This window comes from Melanotaenia boesemani, chromosome 8 (assembly GCF_017639745.1).
Source record: "Melanotaenia boesemani isolate fMelBoe1 chromosome 8, fMelBoe1.pri, whole genome shotgun sequence".
NCBI lineage: Eukaryota > Metazoa > Chordata > Actinopteri > Atheriniformes > Melanotaeniidae > Melanotaenia > Melanotaenia boesemani.
The window spans coordinates 32,746,538-32,770,625 of NC_055689.1; the positions used below are offsets into that span (position 1 = coordinate 32,746,538).

General features: G+C 38.4%; 1 protein-coding gene across 1 annotated transcript in view; it reads right to left on the minus strand.

Annotated features, from left to right (window-relative positions):
• Positions 1–24,088, minus strand: part of kcnq3 (potassium voltage-gated channel, KQT-like subfamily, member 3) — a 137,775-nt gene that overhangs the window by 11,700 nt on the left and 101,987 nt on the right. Inside the window, exons 3-9 of the mRNA XM_041992455.1 lie at positions 13,987–14,077; positions 11,610–11,736; positions 7,665–7,837; positions 5,070–5,243; positions 4,108–4,218; positions 1,725–1,820; positions 1,479–1,573 (exon numbers count right to left, since the gene is read on the minus strand). Of these exons, the coding sequence (XP_041848389.1) occupies positions 1,479–1,573; positions 1,725–1,820; positions 4,108–4,218; positions 5,070–5,243; positions 7,665–7,837; positions 11,610–11,736; positions 13,987–14,077 (867 nt within the window). The remainder of the gene's footprint in view (positions 1–1,478; positions 1,574–1,724; positions 1,821–4,107; positions 4,219–5,069; positions 5,244–7,664; positions 7,838–11,609; positions 11,737–13,986; positions 14,078–24,088) is intronic.

The following is a 24,088-nucleotide window of genomic DNA, read 5'->3' on the forward strand; positions in this document are numbered from 1 at the left end:
CCTCCAAGGTGTCCTTCCTTCGATGCACAGATAAAAGACAAAAGTCACATATAGAACTTTAACCTTTAACACATCTGGTTTGTGTGATAATAACATGCAAAGTAGAACAGCACCTTATTTATGGATGGATGGATGGATGGATAGATGGATGGATGGATGGATGGATAGATGGATGGATGGATGAATGGATCATCACCAAATTAATTTATAGAGCACTTTTCATGCACAAAGAATTATGCATATTAAAAACAAAATTTAAAAGCCTTTACACACCAAAGTATATAACAAAAAAACTAAAACACACCTCATAGTAGTTCACACACAATCACATACTCACTCACACACATACAAAGCACATGTACCCTCCCTCCACCCGCCCATACCCCATTCTGTATGAACATGAACTCCCATCCCTAGTTACTGTCTCAGAACTGAATGTAAGTATAAAAATAATAATAGATTTGTGTGAGGAAATGATATCTAGCTAGCTAGCTAGCCATGACCACAGAGGGCGCCACCACAGGAACCACCTAGATCAGGGCAGGCCGGGGTCCCGGGGATGAATGGATCCGAAAATTTATTTTTCTACCTGATTTAAAGAAAACAACAAAGTTTTCCTTAACCTAACAAAATAGTTTAATTCCTAAACCTGACTGAAGAGTGAGCAAAGAATACAAATGTACATACAAATACAAATACAAAAAACCTAACCCTGGTCTCTAAGGCCCAACGTCCTATCTGGGTTTACATGTTTCCCCGATGTAACACACCTGATTCAAATTAAATGGATCTCTGACAAACTCTGAACAAGTCTGCTATTGACCCACTCATTTGTGTAAGGTGTGTTGCAGCAGGGAAACATCTAAAACCAACAGGACACTGGCTCAAGAGGCCTGGAGTTGGGGATCCCTGGTGTAAAAGATGATTAAGTTTGGAAAGAAGTGGCCTGGATGGATGATAAACTTGGATTAAGTCAACTGTGTACTTCAATATCAACCCTTCAGCCTCCGAATAGAGAATGTATTACCTGTTAAAACAAGAAAATACTAGTATGTTTCCATCTTTGTTAATGTACATGAAAGAAGACAAGAATTTGTAGGTAATTTTTGAGGAAGATTTATGAACAGTTTTGAGACTGGTGGGTGTGCAGAGATAAAGTTGCATTAGATCAGTTTTTCTTAAAGTATCCTGGGGTGGAAATTCTCAGTTTAAGAAAGCAAAATACTCATTTTAGTCTAACTCTTCGTTCCCCTGAATCTTTACAACAAAGCAGAAAGTAAAATATTACTGACATGATATAAATGATAACAAGTAGTCTTAAATATCATAAAATTATAATTTGATCCTGAAATGGAATTTATTCCATTTCATTGCCCCAGGATCGATGAATTTGTCCTGACTTGTCTCGGACACAAATCTATAAAAACTTTTAAACACGACATAACAACAGTGCATGGAGATGGTTTTATATGACTTGCCTGAAACAGGGAAGAGAGATGACAGTCTCATAAAATCTCCATGTGGCAATAAGGTCTTCTCTGATCGGATTGGTGGAATAATATCGCCAGGCAGACTTGAGAAGACAGAGCAGAAAATACCTCATTTTTATTCTGATCTTAATCTCCAAATATGAATTCCACGTGCAAGCGCATCAGCTACCAGGGATCAAGTCTGAATATATCCAGAAACCAGGAAAACATGCAGATGATTGGGTGGCTCCTCACCTGGATGAGACCAGCCGCTGGATGTCTGCGCTTCTCAAAGTGCTTCTGTCTGTGCTGCTCCTGGACCTTCAGAGCCAAGCCCGAACCCAGAATACCCTGCAGCCAAAAACACAGACAAAAATCCAATCCGATGGTGCAGCTTCATTATCATCTTATAGTTAAACCATATGAAGTGATGTAAACTTTCACTTAGATATTAACTACCTACTAATACCTGGATTGGATTTTAAAGTGCAAAATACAACAGCAAAACAAACAATGGTGCAGCTCACGGGAAAGTTTGGGGAAATATTTCTGTTTATGATCAACACAAACCCAAGTTTAGATCAGAGTAATATGGTGAGTTTGAATCTTTCTGTGGACTAAAATTAGGGTCACAGTGGTTGCAAATATGTATTACATGAATTACAAATGTGTAAAAACAAATTTGTGAGTAATTTTGGTTACTTGCAAATGTGTGTCTCACTGTGAAAGAAAAGAAAACTTTGTTAAACAGAGTGGTTCGCTCTGCTCACAGGACAATAGGCTGTGACCTACCAGTCCTGGAGGACATTTACAAATCTATACTCTTAACAAGAGCTTTACAGATCATCAGTGATCCCTCTGGCCACCCTGCTACAGAGGTCTTTGCCCTTTTGCCCTTAGGGAAAGATATTGCGCTATTAAATGCACTACATCTCATCTTATTAAAAGTTTTTTTTCCACAAGCTGTCCTGACTGAACAATGCACATTGAAATACCTCAGACATGCAGCTTACTGTTTTAGTAGCGTTTTAGGATGTGGCCATGTGTTGTATTTTTAGGCTTGTGTTTCATATGTTTTGTCTGTTAAATGTTGACAGTGCACTTTGAGTTATTTCCAACTGTTTTCCAATGTGGTTCCTTTACTGCAAATGGCAAATAAAATGCACTGAACTGAACTGTGTTCGAATCCATCAATTTGAAAGGTAATATGACTTCACACATAAACGAACAAACTGCGCAAACATTCATATTCTGCACACAGATTTTTACCATCATCCTCATAAATTTGATCATTTGTGTGTTAAAAAACCTTCCTGTGCATGCAGTTTGTAAATTCTCAAGCATGCATGGTCTGACGCACACACATCACACTACATTTGTGCATGATCAGCATGCATAATGTCAGACTCTTCAGAATTCCACTAAAAGATGCTGTGTTTAAGTTCTGGTAGAGAGCTGGGTTTGAACTAGATACTATTATTTCTCTCTATGGTTACTTCAAAGTAGGAAGATTTTTTAAGTGGCCTTCCAACAAATTGTTTTACCTTCATTTAAGTTTTTTTTTTTCCTTTACTCCAAAAGTCTGTTGCTTATATATCTGTTTGCCTCCTTAAAAAACTGCAGAAAAAAACAGACTGAATCCTTTTCAACTCTCAGCTGTTGTATGTTTACCCTCTGAGAAATACAACACATTAAAAACGTCTATGTTGAGTAACTACTACTGCCTCCCAGTGGACAAACCTGGAACTACACCAATAGCATTACATTGGGACCTGCAGGCAAGTTTCACCACATTTTCTGATCACCGCAAACATGAAAATAATTACGCTACTATATTATTTTTAACCAGCTGGACTGAAATGAAGCCAAAAGCTTTCGTCTAGACGATAAAACTGAGCTTGTCAATGTCAAATAAAAATATGGACAGAGTCTTCTGTCTGTACTTTGCATATTTTGTGTGTACTGCATAATTTTGCATGTACTTCAGTACATTTTCAGAGAGCTTGTGGATGTGTGGTGGCGGTATTTAACAGTATAGCCAAAGGAACAAAGAAGAAGAGAACAGAACTGGGAGAAATGGTAATGTGAATGTACAGAACTACAAACACATCTACGATATAACTAGGCTTATGGATGGAGAACCACCATCATGTTTGCAATTCTCTGAAAATCACCTTGGAACTCGGTGATCTCTGCACTGCCCTCTAGTGGATTTGTTCCCAAATAACCACGTCAACATCAAAAACACATAGGGAGCATGTGGGCAATAACATTTAACATAGTTTGGAACAAACATGCCCACTTATAAACGTAAAATGAGCATAAATGAGCCCTTACAGCACCTGCCTGCTGCTTTCCAGTAAACGCTGATCAGATTCATTTTATGCAGGGCTGAAAGCCTCTTAAACACTTTTTCATATTGTACTCAGATGTAAGTGGGGTTTTTTGACCAGCATAAAACAGCTCTAGATATACTCCATTCTCACTGTTGGTTGCCACTCTTTGCTGATAAAGGCACCAATAATGTGAATAGAAATGAGACTCAGTGACATAACAGTGTTTCTACTTCACCCAATTTGTAAAAGAAGACTCAGTGACCTCCATGCTTTATGAAGTATGTTCAGGAGGATAAACGTACCGCAGGTAAAGCGAAGAAGGACACGCCAATCAGTGCGAAGGTGCCGGCTAACAGTCTCCCAGCCCAGGTCTTTGGGGTTTTGTCTCCGTAACCGATGGTGGTCAGTGTGATCTGTAAACATGGACAAACACCTTGTAGTTTAAGTGATGTTGATCCCAACGATCTGCAGTCTCCCTCAGCAGAGGAAGGTTTCTTTGAAGAAACTTGGCTGTAAGATCTGAGATTTCACTATTGATCCACTATTGATCTCCCCGATGGGCAGCTGAGCGTTGTGGTTTAATCTGACAAATGCTCGCCATCACAGAACTGGACCATTTACCCTTTTAGCTGAAGGACGGTGGCTTCATTGAGGCCATGCTGGACAAAAATGCGTCAGTGATTCTCTGACCAGAGGCGCTTGTTAATGCAAGAAGCCCTGCAAACTGCAGGCTTCTCTTCCTGTTCATCCTTCAGTCTGCAGCAGCTGACCCTGAAGCTGTGAATGTCCAACATTCCTATTAACACATGCAAGAAGCAAAATGTTGGCAACTAATAGCTGATCATTATTTCTTGGCAGAAGCCAGATTTCCTCTCACTGGCTGTCGGCGTCAGATAGTGAGATTTCTAGGAGTTGAGGGACCAACACAAAGCATGATTTTTCTCATTATTTCCATTTCATTTATTACCTACATCCATTTATTAGCTTTTATAAATTGCTCCCTCTCAACTCTTTTTTGGAATAGGCTACTAGTTAAAAAAGGCAGTAGATTCACCCCAACTTGGTCTGATCTGGGGTTACGGGAGTCTCCAGCAGGAAGGAACCTGTATTATTTGAACTATGTGACTCATATGAACCTTGCTGCGTATATTCAAAAAATCCTGGTCATCTAACGGTGAGTTTCCTGCCCATTTATTGTCTTTTTTACATCAGATGTAATTGTAAATTCCACAGGGCATTTCCTGGTATGTGTAACGGTACGTACCAGCCCCCACCACAGTGCGTCGGCGTAGGTGTCGAAGTCCTGCGGTTTAGGCTGGGCAGTGGGGTTTTCATGGTCAGACATGTTCACAGAGACATCGTCCTTCTCCACCAGGTAGACCAGGAAAGATGCCAGGATCAGAGACAGGAAGCCGATGTACCAGGCTGTGATGAGCTCCTGCAGACACAAAAAAAACCACATGAACCAGTAAAACAGTTTTTTCAGCTTTAATTTTTAGAGTTTTTAGCCATGACGTGTCTACTCGGCATTTAAAAGGTGTGTTTTAAAAAAATCTAATAAAATAATCTTTAAATCAATATATGGACAAAGTGATGAGACACATGGAAGTGTATCCTCTTATTTTTATAAATAATCATTTATAAAGGGAGTAAATCTTCTTCAGGTACTAAAGAGTTAAATCCAACCTCAGATGAACAATAACATAATTTTAGAATCATTGTGTGAAAAACTCGGAAGTTTGTAGAAGCTTCTTTATTAACAGTAAGTTAAAGTAAAGGTTTTCTGGATGTTATCAGTCTCTGTCATGGCTGTGGAGGAATTTTACTCCACGCTTCTTTTCAACATTGATCTACATGAGGTTCGCAGCCTTGGTTTCTGCAGCTCTCTGAAGGTCCCACCGCAGCATCTTAGTTTCAGGTCTGGACTTTACCTGGATCATGTCAACAGTTTCTTTTCTTTTCCAGTCATTCTGCTGTAGACCCGCTGCTGTGTTTGGGATCATTGTCCTGCTGCATGAGACAGTTTCAGCCAGGCTTCCAGAAGTCTTGTGGTTTGTTCAACTGCAGCTTTGCCATCTACATGGTGCTGCCATCTTCTTTTTAGAGAGAAGAGACTTTCTCCTGCAGCCCTTCCAAACAAGCCATACTGGTTCAGTGATTTTCTAACTGGACTGTCATGAACTTTAACATTTAACATGTTAACTGAGTTCTGGAGAGTCTGAGATGTAGATCTTGGGTTCTTTGGAGTTTCTCTGAGCATTTACCAGGCTGAATTTGCCTGGACGTCCACTCCTGGGAAGACTAGAAACTGTCCTGAATGTTTGTTAATAATCATTCTCTCTGTAGGATGATGGACACCAGATAGTTTGGCAATGACCTGATAACCTTTCCAGATTGATGGACAGCAATAGTTGCTTCTCTAAGATTATTGCTGATGTCTTTCCTCCTTGGCAGCTGAAGCGCAGCAAACTAATGAAACTCTGGTTTTATACAGTAGGGGGCTGAGTTATGACGAGGGCAAAACTGCTGCGCTATTTAACATTTGCTGCGCAGTTTTGCTCTGGTTATGTTTCTACGATTAGCGCCTGATCTATTAAGACTGCTCCTGTTATCATTTGCGGAGCAAACAGCAGTATTTAAATGAGGATTTAGCGGCGCTGTTTGCTCTGTCATGTAAGGTTCTGGAGAGCAAGGAAACCGCAAACGCAAAATTAACTTTTATCCGATAGAAGTTGAGACAAATAAAGGAGACAAATAAAAATATTGCGGAAGTCGAGGAAAAAAATCTAAATGTCACCAGAAATGCTGCAATTTCATATTCAAGTTCAATTTATTTATAAGGCACACTAACAACAACCTTTAGGAACCAAGGTATTGTACATATAAAAACATGCAAGGAACAAATAAGAAATAATAAAGGTTTAAAAGCTATAAAGAAATAATAATAATAATAATAATAATAATAATAATAATAATAATAATAAAAGACAGGCATGATAAAGTCTTTAAACTTATCCAGCAATTCTAATATTGCAACGCTGGATCGTCTCCACAATCCTCTTCTCTGGCATTCTAAATATATTAATATAATAGAAAAAAATGCATTATCTTAGTTGCCTTTCATGGTGTCTGTGCCTCCTCCTTAAAATTATTACTGCAGCCATTGCACGTATACTGTTGTGCCAATTAGCACCTGCTTTTCAGAAACGCTATTTTTAGAGCAAACATAAACACCGCAAACTATTTGCGGGCTACATGAATCCCACTGCTGCGCAAACCAGATTTATTTGCATAGTCTCCTCCCACTAATGTGCACTTTCTGGCCGGAACGCCCATAATGCATATGCAGTAGCTTCAGAAACGCAAAGTGGAGAGCGGCGCAGTTTTGCCAGGATAACTGACGCAGTTCCATGTTTGCGGCTTTGATAGATAAGCTTGGGCCGATTTTAGCGGAGCAAAGCCGTCTGCACCTGTTTTAGTACACGCAAAGCGTTAATAGATCAGGGCCTAGGTGCGCTCACACTGACGATCAGTTAATCCACGCATTGAGTAGTTGCACTTTATTCAGTTCACCACACACTTTCTTTTTCTTTTATCTATGATATAGTGAGAGCAAACTTCTTTTTTCCATGACTATCTAAAGTGTAAAGACAGTGACAGAAGTCAGTTTAACTGCAGAGATTCTGTGGATGAAGATAAAGATGGGGTTCAGCTTATCTTCTGGTAGAACCTCATTTGGACAGATGGTACTTGATGTACAATCAACCTTTCTTTTTTCACAACTAATCAAACCATCATCTTGTCTTCCTCCTTCTGTTCCATTTCTTCAGAAAGTGAGGAATGTCGGCTCCAGGCTTACCTTACTGTGTGCATATATGGCAGAACCCAGCAGTTTCCAGGTCCCTCCCCTCCGGTCCATGCGCAGCATCCGCAGGATCTGCAGGAAGCGCAGACTGCGCAGGGACGTGGCCAACACGTTACCCTGGTTACGCACTGCCACCACCGGCACTGAGGCAATCAGCACGAAGATGTCTGAGCCGGAAAAGCAGCAGATAAAAGTTTCAGAAAGTAGATCTCTCATGTAATCTTTAAAGACTCGACTCTACACGATGATGAAGTCATGTTTGTGAGATGATGAAGACTTTGATGTTAACAAAGGTTCTTTAACCTTTAATTTCCTTCACAGTCATGTTTGTGGTTATAATACAAAGCTACACTGCTCTGCATGGACAGAAAAATCTGACGTCTCCAGTCTCTTGTGGTCCTGAAAGTGGTTCTGATTCAGAACAAAGTCAATGTTGGAGTATTCAGCCACAGATGTCACAGAGCAGAAAATGTTTCCTAGATTTGTTTTAGGATTTTCTGGTTATAAAAACTAAAATGATTCAACGTCACTCGGATTGGAGCCGAGATGAAGTTTTCTAACTGGTATTAACATGTTTGAATGTGTTGAAACAAGCACAAATACAAACATGTCTTCATCTTTGCTTTGACATTTCTTACATTTAATATTGTTGGGTCCAGAATTCTTGTTGGACAATATAACTGAAAAGTTGCTGAGCTGGTAAGAAGTGTTGAAACTTCTTTCTTTTAAGACAGCTGGCCTCTTTATGTCAGAGGTTATAATACAATACACTTTATTGCAGGGACCACATCTGGACCTCTTGGGCCAGCGTCCTGCAGTTTTTTTTTTTTTTTATCTTTTCCCGCTGTAACACACTTGTTTGAAATGTAATGATTCTGTTCTACACGAGCCTCTTGACAACCTGTTAATTAATTTAAGCAGGAAAACATAGAAAACCTGCAGGACACTGGCTCAACAGGCCTGGGGTTGGTGGCCCTGCTTTACTATCTCAATGAGGAAATTAGTCCTGGATTCAACAGCTGTTACATTAGCTGCTTTTAAAGTTTTAAGGTACATTTTATGACCAAATTTAGATAACTGACCTTTTTATGTCAGAGATCACAAAACAATACAAAACAACACGATACAATATGATTCAATACGATACGATATGATACAGTTTGAGATGATACGCTTTATTGTGCACGTGGGGATTTAGTCTTGGACTTAGTTGCTGTTTCCTTAGCTGCTTTTAAGGTTTTGGGATACATTTTAGACAAAATTAAGACAACTGACCTCTTTGTGCCAGCGATTAAAAAACAATAAGAAATGATAGAGTATGATACAATACAATACGATATGATACAATACGATATGATTTCATATGATAGGCTTTGCTGTCCCCACTGGGAAATTAGTCTTGGACCCCAATGCTGTTAAAGTAGCTGCATTTTACCACCAAATTTGTCAAAAGTAGTGTGATGAGGGGCTGAAACACTTTAATACTGCTGAGATTTTTGGAGGGTTTTATTATGGATATTTAATTGTTTTCTAGCATTAAAGAGAAAATAAATAACCCAATTACAATTTTTAACATCGGTATCACCCAGAATTCATCTTTATGGTACCAGCAATGGCAAAATATGGAAATAGTCAAATGAATCAATAATTCTCTACATCTGAAAACAGAACTACTTCTCTGGATTTAGGAAAGTTTCTTTAAATTACAAATCTTCCCAACGTTAATCTGGAGCACTGGATACCGAAGCACAAATCCCTTGATTTACTATGCGTTTACTTGCAGATTCTTCGTTCATATATTTAAATGTACGCCTCTGTCAGTGTTCCTTTTGTATTTATTAACTCGTTCCGCTCCTCTCTCCAGTGACTGGCTAATGGGACACCCCTGGGGGTGTAAAGCTGAGAGGGGACAGTGTCCTGGGGCACCACCAGTACCTGGGGTGCTGCAGCTTCATTTGGTATCTTTGGTTTGGGGAGCAGACCAGATGCTACGGCCAGCTGTGTGGCTGGTTTGTGGCCAGCTCAGCTCTTTTGTTCCTTTAGGCCAGAGCTGTCTTCTTCTTTCTCATTTTTTATTGCATTAAACTTCCCTTTGAAATGTTGCTGCTTTGGATATCTTTTACCCTCTTTTGTAAGTAAGTAAGTTTATTTCGAGCACATACAAAACCATGAAAATTCCAAATACAAAAAAGAAAAATGAAACAAAGATCACGCTCGAAAAGGGGCAGGAAGAAGAATATTTTCCACTTCCTGTTAATTTTCCATCTGAACTTTACAGTCCTACATCATAGTACACATTTAAATGAGTTCATATTGTTCAACCATTGCAAGTATTTCATTGAGATATTTCACTTTAAACCAACACAAAAAATACACATTTAAAAAAGAAGCTTCTTCCTTCATATATTGTGTGAGAGTAATATCTTAAAACAATTTTTTAAATTGCTTTAAATTTGGACATTCCTTAAGCTCCACATTCAACTTATTCCACAATTTTGCTCCACAAACAGAAATACAGAAACATCTCCTCCTTGTTTTCACCCTTTTGACCTTATAATTAAATTTCCCTCTCAAAAGATAACCCCCTTCTCTTTCTGAAACAGTCCTTGAATATTTGCAGGTAGTAATTTGTGTTTTGCCTTAAATAAAATTTGTATAGTCTGTAGATTAATAATGTCTTTCAATTTAAAAAAAAAATGAATTGGTATGGTCCCTGTAACCTACCCCATGTATGATCCTTGTGGCTTTCTTTTGGAGAACAAATAGTGGATGTATTATTGTTTTGTAATTATTACCCCAAACTTCTGCACAGTAAATAAAATATGGAAGAACTAACAAGAATAAAGATTATGGGGTGATTTATGATCTAGATTCTGTTTTGCTTTATTTAATACTGCTAAACTTCTTGAAACTTTACTGTGGATATGTTTAATGTGTTGTTTCCAACTAATTTGTTCATCTATTATCAACCCTAAAAATTTTATTTTATTTACTCTTTCAAGCTCTACCCCATCCAACATAATTTCATTCAGCAAATTTGTTTGATCATTTCCAAACACCATTATTTTGGTTTTCGTCAAATTTATTGATAATTTTATTTTTATCAAACCATAATTAAATTTTTTTTAAATTCTATGTTAATCTCCTTTATTAACAACTGGAGATCACTGCTAGAACAAAAAGCACTGTTATCATCTGCAAATAAGACCAGCTTTAGCACATTTGTTACCTTACACAAATATAAAGAATAAACAATTTGGGGCCCAAGACTGCCCCCTGTGGGACACCACAAGAAATATCCAAACTAGTGGAGCAGACGTCCCCAAGCTTGAAAAACTGTTTCCTTTCTGTCTCTTCTGTGTTGATCCATATGTTCATGTGGGAGCCGTAACAAGAGGGGACCTGTAATTTGGCACCCCTACAGGTGGGAGGAGGTATTACATATCCCACCATTAAACGACCAAACGGGATTTCTTTCATCAGAAATCAGCTGTTTCCTTTAACATGACAAAATCCTGTTAAAAAACAAGGATGGGCAAATGGACCCATATTTTTTTCCTATTCCTGGGTTATGTTCAAGCAATAAAATGTCAACACTTTATTAAACAATTTGGTCATTTCCTGGTTGGTTAAGGCAACAACATTACTTGACCTTTAAAAGAAAAAAACTCAACAGTTTTGGTAACAAAAGCACTTGTTTTGCTCCGTCCTCGTCTTTATATAGTCCCTGCATTGGTCTGATATTTCTATTAGCTGTTCCTTAAACTTTAATCCTGTAAATCATAAAAAAAAATTCACTTTTAACCTGAATGATCGAAAGCAGCTCCTTTTCTTTGTATACCTCACCATAATAAATTATTTAGCTGGCAGCTTACTCTGCAGGGAGCATCCTTTTATTCATTTCTAAACTCACAACTTTCTCCGATTCTTCATCCTTACCAAGGATGCACAGCGGTTTGCGAGCAAACTTCAGCCTCCCCCTCCATCCTTTGTAGCGACAGCAGCAACCTGCTGCCCAGATTCTCAGTGCAAACTCTGCTCCAAAGATGAAGATGGCAAACGTTTCCTGCACAGGAAAAACATGCATTTTATATATAATATAATATAATATAATATAATATAATATAATATAATATAATATAAATAACCAAATACTCAAAATATAAGTAAAGACTTGAATCAAATGAAATATTTCTCTGATAAATGAAACAGTCTCTTGGCTAATCTTAACCCATTTGAGAACAGATTATTCTCCTTATTAATAAACATGACACACTGGTTTGTGTTTGTCGTGCATTTTGCTCAAAACTTCTATAAAAACAACAGAAAGATAAAGAAGTAAAAGATCATTTCAGACAGAAATTTGATAAAAAAAACAAACTGTTTCTTAAATTAAAAGATTCAGTAAATAAAAAAAAATAAAATAAAACAAAACAAATCCATCTGTTACAGCTACAAATAGCAAAAAGGTTAGAATAAAAACATTTTTATATAATGACCTGATAAAAACTGTGTGAAAAGCTCTGATTCTCACAGGAATGAACATTTAACTAACTGTATTTACGTGGCATCATGATGAACAAGATCAAGTCATGCTGTCGACATGAACTTACACTACCGTTCAAAAGTTTGGGGTCACTGTGCCATGGGATTCAACAGGGAAGTGACCCCAAACTTTTGAACGGTAGTGTAAGTATGGGGAATATTTGTATGTTCATATGTTTCTCTTTAAGCCTTTACACTCGTCCAGTTGATTATAATCCATGTTTCCTCCCTTCTTTGATCATGGGCATCAGAATTATTTATAACCCTTAAAATCTCCAGGACATTTTTGCTGTTTCTGGTCCACCTGGATTTTTTTTTTTATAGATAAATCTGTCTATCTGTAGAAGCTGAACCCTTTTAATCCCAGTCAGCATGCAGACATGGTGTTTCAGGACAGCCTCAGTTGTCAGATTATGAGGCTAAAATGATGTAAAATGAATCAGTAGATATAGCAGCATAAAGGCCGACCAGAAGAAGAAAACTGAATTTATTACTAACAGAACTTTGTAGAAATAACACACAGACCAACAGTGACCAAGTCTTTTCTCATCTCATCATTCTCTCAAGTCTTGGCTTTCAGGAGAAAAAATATTGTTATTGAAACAAACACACAACAGAAACTATTTCCATGTTTCCACTTTTTCCTCATTTCCAGTTATTCCTGCTACTATTTATCTGCTATCCTCACTAAACCAACTCCAGCTCAGCTGCATCAGAAACGTCTTCTTGGCTTTATTCCAGCCATAGAGGAGCATTATTTTTCTTCTTTTCAGACACACATAGAACTTTCTGCTCACTTGTTGATCTTTGGCTGCTCCTGATTGGACATTAACGTCAATTTAAGCTCTCTGATTGGTGGAAAGTTTGCCATGATCATTTCCAGGTCTAAATAGAGGTCTCTAAGCAACATAGTAGTGATAGTGATCCTTTATGATGAAAATGTGATAAATAATGCTGTTATCATGGATCATTGTGGTTTACCATATAGTCTCTGAAAAAACACTACATGTAGCGGCTGGATTGTAAAGCTCCTGGACGGGATAGAAATGCCTGGAAAACTTGTGTAGATCACCTGAAGGTAAACTATCCATCACAATTTACCTCACAGAGCTACACACTAGCATTCCTGAGAGTGACATTATCTGGGGGTGTCTGAGATCTAGAGGAGTTTTAAGGGTTAAAACACAAACGCATGAGGTTTTACATCTGTGGTTTGTTTTTACTGCTTTTAGCTTCAAAACCAAACTGGTCATCTGCAACGACGATAAAGTCATCTAACCACCTGGAAAAGTTGACAGGATGCTTATTAAAGCAGAGAGGAAAGTAAGTTGATTACTTTATATTATTATATATTCCTTTATATAGTTATATTTTATTCCTCTTTATTTAACCTGGTAGTTGCATTGAGATTAAAAATCTCCTGGTTCAAATAGCAGCCATATAAATTCTTACCTTAACATCTATGAATGTTGCTACTCCAACATTGTGATTTCTCTTTGAATATGAATGAAAGTATGTATATAAAATGATGGTGTGTTCTCTCAGTTTTGGTAGAAATGTGTGTAAAATGGTTCACCGGTTTATCAGATATAAAAACATTCATCTTAAAATCTTAATCAGGTAAAACTACAGACAAACAGATGACCCTGTTTCCTACAGAGACAAAGAAAACAAATAAAAAAGACAAAAACTTATAATTTAAATAAATAAATAAAGAGCAATGTGAACTGAAGGTTAAATGTCTTTATAGAGGTAAAGGAAGTCCTCTCACCAGTATAACCAGCCAGTGTGCAGACACCTTCTCGTGTTCCCTGAATGTGGTCAGTATGGCCAGAATCAAACAGCCCAGAACGATTAAAAACCTGTAGACACACAACAACAACAGGTTCAGTACAAACAGCAGCAAAAACAACTCATGTTCACACATGAACCAGAGACAGAAGAAAAACATGAGAAACCCGAAGCAGTTTGATCCTGTCACCACTAGAGGGCGCTGCTCCTCTCCTCACCTGCAAGAGGATGAACCACTGACGCTTCCCCCCGCTGGTTTTATGAGTTTAACCCAGAAAACTGTTTAAAAGGTTTATAGTTAAAGTACAACAAACAGATTTATAACAAACTCTGATGAAAAAGACAAAAAAATGTGGTGTGTGTCCAGTTAGTTTACAGTGAATGAAAACGCAGTTTAATGAACTTCCTCCATCCTGTGAGATGTAATTGTTATGTTATTATCCATTCATATAATCAGTTTTTAATGTGTTAACCTTTGTGTCCTCCTAAAATGTAGCGCCCTCTGGTGAACTCAGAACTGCTATAAAATGATAACACATGTCTATTTATTCTTTTTAATTTCTAAAGGTTTTTATTGGAGGCATTTCTTTCACACATTTTCCACCTGCTCGCTGTGCTGCGCAACAAATAAATGTTGGAAAAATAACTTAATTAATTTAAATGTCAGCATTTACTCTGATTATTATCAATCAACATGAGTAAATATCCAGCGTTCTTTCAGACGTGATACTGCGGTTTATTTCTGTGAAGATTCAGATGGAAGTTGTTGATGTGTCTCCCTCACAGACAACTGGATTAAGTCATTAATAAGACTTTTCTGTCTCCTCTGTGAAAAAGCAGCTCTACAAATGAATGCTTGATGTGCACATTGATGAGTTTTTGTTGTAAACCAGCCTGATGACTCAGACTGAAACATCATTGAATTGCTTTTGTATTAAGCTCTTCAACACCACAGGTGACTAACACTGGAGTGTAAGTCTGCAGCAGCCTCAGCGTTGAGATCAACAACCCGAGTTTATGTGCGATGTAAAAGATGTGTCAAAGCCCTTTAGAAAACAAACAGCTATGATTGTGTCCTTCACTTCAGGCTGTGTGGATATTAAAAAGGTCAGATTCATCACTCTGACTCTGCTGTAGAGGAAAAAACTGCTGTGATGAAACATAACTGTCACTTCTGTGCTGCTTTACTGACCCCTAGTGGTGAAGGAGGTAACAACAACAAAAGCACCTACAACTACTTTGTTTTTTGTTTTTTTTTGTTTGTTTTTTTGTTTAACTTAGAATCTATATTCAGTCCCAGGGAAGCTGAAATTAATTGAAATGGCTTTTCATCAGAGCAAAACATCCCTGTAGTCCAGGCTACCACCCTGTTATGATCTATGATGTTAAACTGACTAAACTCAGTCATCTGCAGAAACGTGCAGCAACTGTGCTGTGAACATGCCTCCATAACAAATTTCTTGCTAACTCAGCTTTTTGTTCTTTTTTTATCTCACAGACAGGACCTTACATACGACACATCAGCGAGATTGAGAATGAAGCTTCTCCACAGCAACACACACAGAAACACACACACAGCAACATCTTCTAATATGACGATAAAAACATTGATATATTCTGAGAACTTTACATTCTAGTCCCATGCAAAATATATTGAAATAATGCTACTTTAAAAAATATTGAAAAATTTTCCTAGAAAAGTTGCTTAACTTTTTAAAATATTTTTTTCCCCAAACATGACAGCATTTTTTCATATTTGCCCCCCTCCATTGTTTAGAATATAATCCTTATAGTATATTAGAGTTCGGATTTGTTGTTTCTCATACTTTTTATTGTTTTTATTTATTTTTATTTACACATTTGTTTGTTTTGTATGAAGAGTGCTACACAAAGAAAGTCTGACTGATTGTTAATCCTCAAAATATACTGTGGCCATATGTTTATTCTATAATAAATAATTCAGTATCAAACCAGAAGCACTTAGAGAGCGCAGACCTCCATCAAGCAATTTAAAAAATTCCTGGATCCATGCTGTGATCCGGACCACCATCAAAATCTAATCACTTGTTCCTGATTTCTTTTCTGAGATTTCATGAAAATTTATTCAAAATCCGTCCAGACCTTTTTGAGTTATGTTGCTAACAGACGGACAGACAAACTCTGCCGAATACACGAACTCTGCCTTGGTGGAGGTAAGAAAATAAAAAAAATGAAGAGCAAAATCTGATGGAAAAGTGTAGTAAAGGAGATGTCCAAGCTGAAAAGTCCTAAACTGCTCAGACGACCTGAAACTTGTGTGACAACAACATCCCACAGCCTCGTTTCAGATGCTGACAGAAGATCACTGCCCAGAACTGGGGTGGGATTATAGAAGCTCATGCTTCCAGCCACTCCTTTCAAACTTTTTTCTCTTTTTGGTGATATATTTTATTTCTATTTTTTTGTTTTGTATTTGTCATAAACTTTCTAATCTAATCTAACTGGAGGCTACAGAAGTAGAAAAGCCTTACATGCTGCTTTATCTTTAGTTCAAACTCTGTTCAAAGAGCCTAAACACATCACAAATAAAAAAAAATCCTTCTTTGTTGCCCTCTAGCTTCACTCCTCCTTTATCTTCATGCATCCTGAATCTTTCATGCGCTGTAGTGTTGCCATTAAGCCGTGTTGACATCTCTGAGAAGTTTCTGAAGTGCTGCACAATCATAACAGCATGAATATTTTACAGCCAAACAGCATGGAGAGTGTTACGTAATTCACCTGAAGGAAACGATGAAAGTTAGCCGACGCTGCTGGACCCGACATGCCAGAGTCGAGGTGGTTGCATCTTTTCTCCTCTGACTCTGAAAACTCTTTCCATCCTGCCACACTCCCTGCCCCACAAAGCTCTTTTTCCCATCAAAGTTATCCAGAGGTCAGAGATAATCCTGAAGCAAGCGGACCAAATCAATGTTAATTCAATATGAACCGACAGATGCGGACCTGCTTCCTATTTGCTTTAAATAGTTAGTTTAAAAGGATGCTACACAGCCACCATTAAACCCGATGCATGAACAGAATCAGCGAAATAAAAGATACAATCTGAGCTTCCCATTAAGAGGCTGCTACTGGGCTTTAAAATGCTCATTTTCAGCTTGAACAAGAATTCAGATTGTAGGTTTAATCACAGCTACCAGCAGCTAAAAAGGGAGGAATCAATATAAATCTAGTGCAACATAAACCAGAGCCTGTTTCATTACATTTCCAAGAAAATACAAGTTTTTCTTCTTTTTTTCCCTCCTTCCTCCTCCTCTTCTTCCTCCAGCAGCATCCAGCTTCACAGCAGCAGCACATAACACAGCCTGAGCAGCTCTGGTCAGGTCACTGAGGAGAGGTCAAGTCCAGCCTCAACCCCAGGCGGAGAAAATAGACCATTAAACTCCTTCCTTTTTCATCCAAAGCAACACTTTCACACAGCACTGATGCATGAGCTTGAAAGGCCGATATGATGCCCTACAGACCAGAAGACGGACAGATGGACTCAGACCTGAAGACATTAACGCAGTGTTTCTCAATCCTAGTCCTCGGGGACCTCTGCCCTGCATGTTTTAGATGTTTCAGTGCTTTAACACAGCGGACTAACAGGCTTGCAAAGACCTTAACAAGCAGTTTAATTCATCTGGATCAAATTTGCTGGAGTTGGAAACATAAAACATGCAGGACAGACAGTCCCTGTGGACCAGGATTGAGAAACACTGGATTAAAAGACCCAGTCTGCAAACTGGAACAGACTGACCAAGACTAGAACAGACCAATGGTTCCAGATTAGAACTGATTACTCTACCAAGAACAGATTAACCTACGCTAACTGAAACAGATCAAGTAAACCAGACTGGAAATGACCAAGTGGCCGAGAAAAGACCAGAACATCTGTTCCAAAACTGAAAGAAATCTACCTACAAAGACTGACACAGAACAACAGAGACTTGGATAGGGCAACTAATCCACATAGAATCCGATTTACTAACCCTACCTGCAACAGGTCAACCAACCCCAACTGAAACAGACCAATTTATTCAAACCAGAAACTTACCCAGACCAGACCAGCAAACTGATTGAAAAACTGGAGGAAATCAATAAACCAAGACTGGTACAGAACAACTGACTAATACTAGAGCAGACCAACTAACTAACCCTACCAAGAAAAGATTAACCAATCCTAACTAGAGAAGACCCATTTATCCTAACTAGAAATCAACTGAACTAAACTAGACCAGATTGTATGTTCCAAAACTGTAATCAACCCACTAACCAAGACAGAACAGATGACCACGACTAGAAAAACTGATCTAGATAAGAAGTGATTAACTGACCCTATCTGGAATAGATCAACCAATCCCAACTGGAACAGAATTTATCCAAACTGGAAATGCCCACCTAACCCAGATGAAATCTGACTAACTGATCCAAACTAGAACAAGACTAATGATCCAAACTAGAACAAGACTAATTTAAACTGGAAAAGATTGCCTCACCGAGAATAGGCTCCCTATTAACTGACCTTTTCCTAGAAAACAGAACAATTTACCCAGACTGGAAATGACAAATAGATCTAGACTAGACCAGACAAGATCAACTGATCCAAAACTGGAATAAACCAAACAACCAAGACTGGTATAGAACAACTGGCCGAGACTTGGATAGGCTAACTAATCAATCTGAAATAAACAAAACTGGACCAACTGATCTGGAAAACTGGAATAAACTAACCAACCAAGACTGGGATGGAATAACTGAACCAAGTTAGAATAAATAAACTGATGCAAACTGGAGAAAAACATGACCCAGTCTGGAACAGACCACCTGACTCTGCCTAGAATAGCCTAACTGATCCAGATTGAAACCAATCAACCAACCCACCCTGGAACAGATCAACCAATGCCAACTGGAACAGACCATTTTCCCCAGGCTGGAAATTTCAACTGATCCAGAAGAGATTGGACCAGCTGATCCAAACTAGAACAGATTCACTGACCCAGTCTCAAACCAATCCTCCAAGTCTAAGTGGAAATGACCAAGAAGCCCAGATTAGACCAGACTAAGTGATCCAAACAGGAACATCCCAACGAATTGAAACTGGAACAAGCCGGTTTACCCAGACTGGAAATTTACAACTGATCCCAAGCAGTTCCAACCAGCTGATCCAAAGTGGAAGAGACCAAGTTACCAAGACTGGAAAAGCTTAACTGACCCTGTCTTAAACCAGCCCTCCAAGTGGAAATGACCCACATTAGACCAGACTAACTGATCCAGAACGCAACAGACCCAAGTTTACAGAACTATGACAGTAGAAAGAATTATCCATCATCAAGACAACCATGGCTACTTAATCACTTTATCAAATATACAGCAAGACAGCAAGAAATACTATGAATATGTTTACTTCTACTCTCATTTGTCCAATGACATCACTGATGGTAGACTAACAGTTTGTTGTGCAGCAATCCCCACTGAGCAAATATCCCCTCAACACTGCTGGAGTGAAGGATCGTATCTCTAAAATGTCTTGAGATGACTTTAGTTGTGACTTGCTGATTTATAACTTAGCTAAAATCATTTCTTTTCTTCTAGCAGATTCTTCAAACCTTCAAACACCGTTATGGTTTTAGCTAATCCAAAATGCTGCTAATGATCCTGAAGAAAAAGATTCACATAAAATGTTTCTGTTTCAGAGTTATAGAGCTGTAGGCAGGGTACACAGCCTGAGGTGAACTCTACACCTCCGGCCATCATCACCATTAGTGGGGCTGGAAATAAGTGAGAGTGTAATAGTTGTGGATGCGACCACTGCAGCGCTCCATTACCTGCTGGTTGGACACATACATGAAGCGCCGGATCCAATATAGGTCGTGATTTGTCACATTGAGCCACCTAGAAACCAGGACAAAATACCTTCTCCTCCAGTTTCTCTGAGAGAAGGTGAAGAGTGACTGGCTTCTGAAGGAGTATGTTCGGGTTCTGGGTCTGAATCTCATGAAAAGGAGCTTTTTAATTAAAGTGTTTGATTTACAAAGTGATTACAGTGGAAAACCTGTTAATTCCACAAACAAGACGGCTCAGATTTCCAGCTCACCGACATACCAAACACAAACTGACGGTAAATCTGTAGCCCGAAACAGCAAGACAGTCCACAAACACTGAAACTCAATAAGATCTGACAAACACACTGTCACGAATGGCGGTGGAGGTGAGGACCCGACTGCAGGCAATCAAGGCAGGAGGCAAAAATCGGTGCAAGTAACGGTTTATTTTCAAAACGCAGGAACAGGGAACCACACATGACAGGGGAACGAACCACATAAGGATCTGACAAGAGCAAACTGAAAGCCACGGGGTATATATACACAGAGGGAGTAACAAGGAACAGGTGAAGAGAATGAGTAATTAGACCAGGTACAGAAACATGAACCACAGGAACACAAGAGAGAAAACCGAACTAAACATGACAAAACTGAAAACCTAAAGCATGAACATAACAGAAACTGAACATGACAAAAACCCAGAACTATAAACCAGGAGCAAGACCGAACTCAACATGACAAAAACCAAAAAACTAAACCATGATTAACATCTAACACTCACCAAAACCCAGGAGCCATGACACAGACATAGACTTACTCATTTATTGACTGAATGAGTGCTGATCCATTAACGTTGCACAGATTAGACATTAAATACGCAGATTGTTCTTATGAAGTACGGCTGGGATTGAAGAAATAACCTGTAAAACAAACTTGATCTGTGTAGATTTATCTACCACCCTGGCTTCAAACTGTGATGTTAGCTCAAAAAGCTCAGTTAGCGCATAAAGCTCAGTTAATCATTTATTTGTTTATTTGGGAATCTACAGGTTAGATGAGTCTTTGCTACACACCATGAATGTATTTTACTGGATTTAAATTTCAGTGCTGCAGTCTGAACAATGTTCTTGGTTTACTTTTCAGTTTTTATTTTATTTATGGAATTTATATTTAAAAACTGAACATAAAAACAAAACATTCTTAGCATAATTTTACCCACTGTAAGTTTGGGGGGTAACAATGCAACTAATTAATAAAATAAATAATTTTGTACTGATGATAATGTCACAGTTTGATCTCAACTGAAAGTATTGATTCCTGTGTTTTAGTTTCTTACCTGCTGGTATTCATCAGAACCATTTCTTTAAAAAAGTTCATTATTCTGACTGACATGTCATTTTGATCCTAGGTTTTTTTGTTTAATTTAAATTGACCAGACAATAAAAACATGGATGTTAAATTTAAGTTGCCTCATATAATTAGTTTGAGTATTATTTGTTTGTTTGTTCTTTGCATTTTTCCCCTCTTTTTCTTTGCCTTTGTTAAAACAAGCTGGGCTTAGTTTTTTTTTATTTATGGTCCATTTCATCTGATCTGAAACCTGTTCATCTGTGTTCTCTTAGCGGACTCTTGGAGCAGAGTACACTGCTTTTATCTAACAATGTATTTCACAAGCTAAACAATATAATCTTTCAACTTGAAGTGAATGTATGAAGCTAAAGTCTGCAGTCTGGTTTAAAGCGATGTATTGTGAAGGCATCCTTGCTGGATATCTCATGTGACAATTTCAAGCTACAGACTATACAGGATTTGTGTAAGATGTAGAGGCTGAATGCTAATGCCAGGAATGTGTTATATTTTAGGGCAATACAAAAGGACAGCAGCCCTACAGTTAAAACGCAAAGCAATCTTTGCCCCCAAAGTTCAAGTTCCAGACAACAAACGCTGGCATAAAAACTTTTATGGATAGCCCAGACTTAAAGGATAAATTACTGGAAGGGGGGAAGTTGGTTTGGTCTTGTTCATCAGTATCTGTGGTTTACCTGTAAATTCCAGTTGTCATACCAAAAGAATAAGAGCATGATCCAGACATTCAGCATTCAGGTAGCACAATGACCGCAGCATAGTTAGCTAGTTGCATGTTAATGTGCAATAGTTTTTCTGCAATTGTGGCATCAGGCATGTTTGTCTTAAATATAAACTTTTTTTGTGTTGTTAAGTTAAAAAACCTTGAAGAGAAAAAAAGTGTAACTCAGCTATAAAGTTCTCAATCTTTCCACAGAATTTTGTTAAACTGGGTTTAACAGGCTTTAAAGTAGAACTATGCAAATTTCTGACTCGTTTTGATGGCAAAGTGACATTTATTATGTATATTCCTGGAGCCTTTGTTTCCCAGCAGCATCCCTAGGCTGGGAAACCGCACTTTACAACTCTATTCTTCAGGACACTTTACAGCAACATTTTCTTTTACTGCACCGTGTCGCACGCTAGCAACTGGATATCAACACACCAGCACACCATCGCTGATTCGTCAAAGAAACGCAAGAGGACTTCATCAGAGGAAGAGAAAGAAAAGAAAGAAAGTAACGGAGCATGAGATGAGAAAAGAGTCAACATCGAGCTGACTTTTACTGGCTGGAGAGGTATCAGAGAAGAGACAGGATGAAAATGGTTGCTGGATTAGCTGCCGTTAGGGGCGCCTCACTGAGAAAATCTGCCAAAGTTCAGTAGTGCAGCTTTGAGAGGAAGAAATAATGGTGGTTAGGATCAGAAAAAAATAACTTTTTCTGACTCCAGGAAGCAAACACATCACAATAAACCACCAATCAACCTCTACAAGAATGTTTCATACATTTCTGTCCATAACTTCTTCAAATAATCCTGCTAACATCAGTCCTGATTTCTGTGAATAAAACCTGAAGCCAATGTAATGGATGTTTTATCCATTATCAAAGGTCATGTGTAAGAAACTATGAGCCTTTCTGCACAGCCTCCCAGTCTCCATTAATCCACTTTGCATCCATCGGCCCAGTGGTGGCTCGGCCCTGCCGGACTCCCCGGTGCTGATACCATCCCTGAGGATTCCTAACAACCAATTTAACTGTTAGATTCAATAAAGAGAGTGCAGGCGATGCATTTCTGACAGTTAATTTGCCTGGAGATATGCAAACACTGGTGGGAAAGGACAGCAGCAGTGTGGTGTTAATGACTGCAGTCACAAGGGCGAGATGAGAGAGTGTGACCTTTAATCAGCCCAGGATCTCAGAGAGGAAGTCCAGAAACATCCCCGATGTGCTGGAATAAAGCCGATCTGGCCAGAAATTTCACTACAGTCTGACAGCTGCAGTTTTCTGACTTTTGGTTTTAGGAAAGAAGAGGTGCAACAGATTTAGGATCCTTGAACCAAAGAAAAACATGACCAAATTAGAGGATTTTCCTTCTATTATTAGCATTTACTTAACAGATTTGATTAATCTGATAGCATAAGAGATAAAATATGAGCAACACTGAAGCAGATCTTGTCCTCAGTGTGGAATAAAGACAGAAGAAATGGGCTTTTGGGATCTTTTTTCCACATAAACTAAACTGATGTCAAAGTTATTTCCGTCGTCCTCCCCTTTTGCTACCTCCATTTAGACAGAAAAGTATCACAAATGCTCACTAGAACAAAACATCTATGCCGGTTGTGTGGAGATCAGTACTTAAATATTGATACTTCTGATACAATATCTTTATGTTCTACAATCGATTCTCACATCACAATATTGATATTTTAGTTATGTGGGTCAAATATGTATTTTAGCAGGAACAAACTGGAAAGTAGAGCCCGACCAATTGATCGCCCTGCTGATTAAATCGGCTGGTTATAGCCCTTTTCAAAATAATCATAATCAGCAGGAGTTCTGCCGATTAAGCGCCAATACATTTTTAATTACTTAGTAAATGCTGTCAAGTGTCAGAGTCAATGATGTTCTTACACCGTTTGTTGATGAGATGGAGCTCTAACTCTATTTAATCCTCAGTCCTCAGCGCAACAGCTGTAGCCACAACCAGGCAGCAATACAGGGGTGGGCTGAGTGAAGCTTGACGACAACTAAGTTTATATCAACGTCCTGAAATGAAGAATAACTCAACAAGTCTCCAGTTTTACTTTAACTGTTTGCCATGTGTCATGAAAGTGACCAGTACTTCGTGGCATCTATCATGCTTTTCATTCATGTTGTATTTCTATAGTTGTGCTAACCT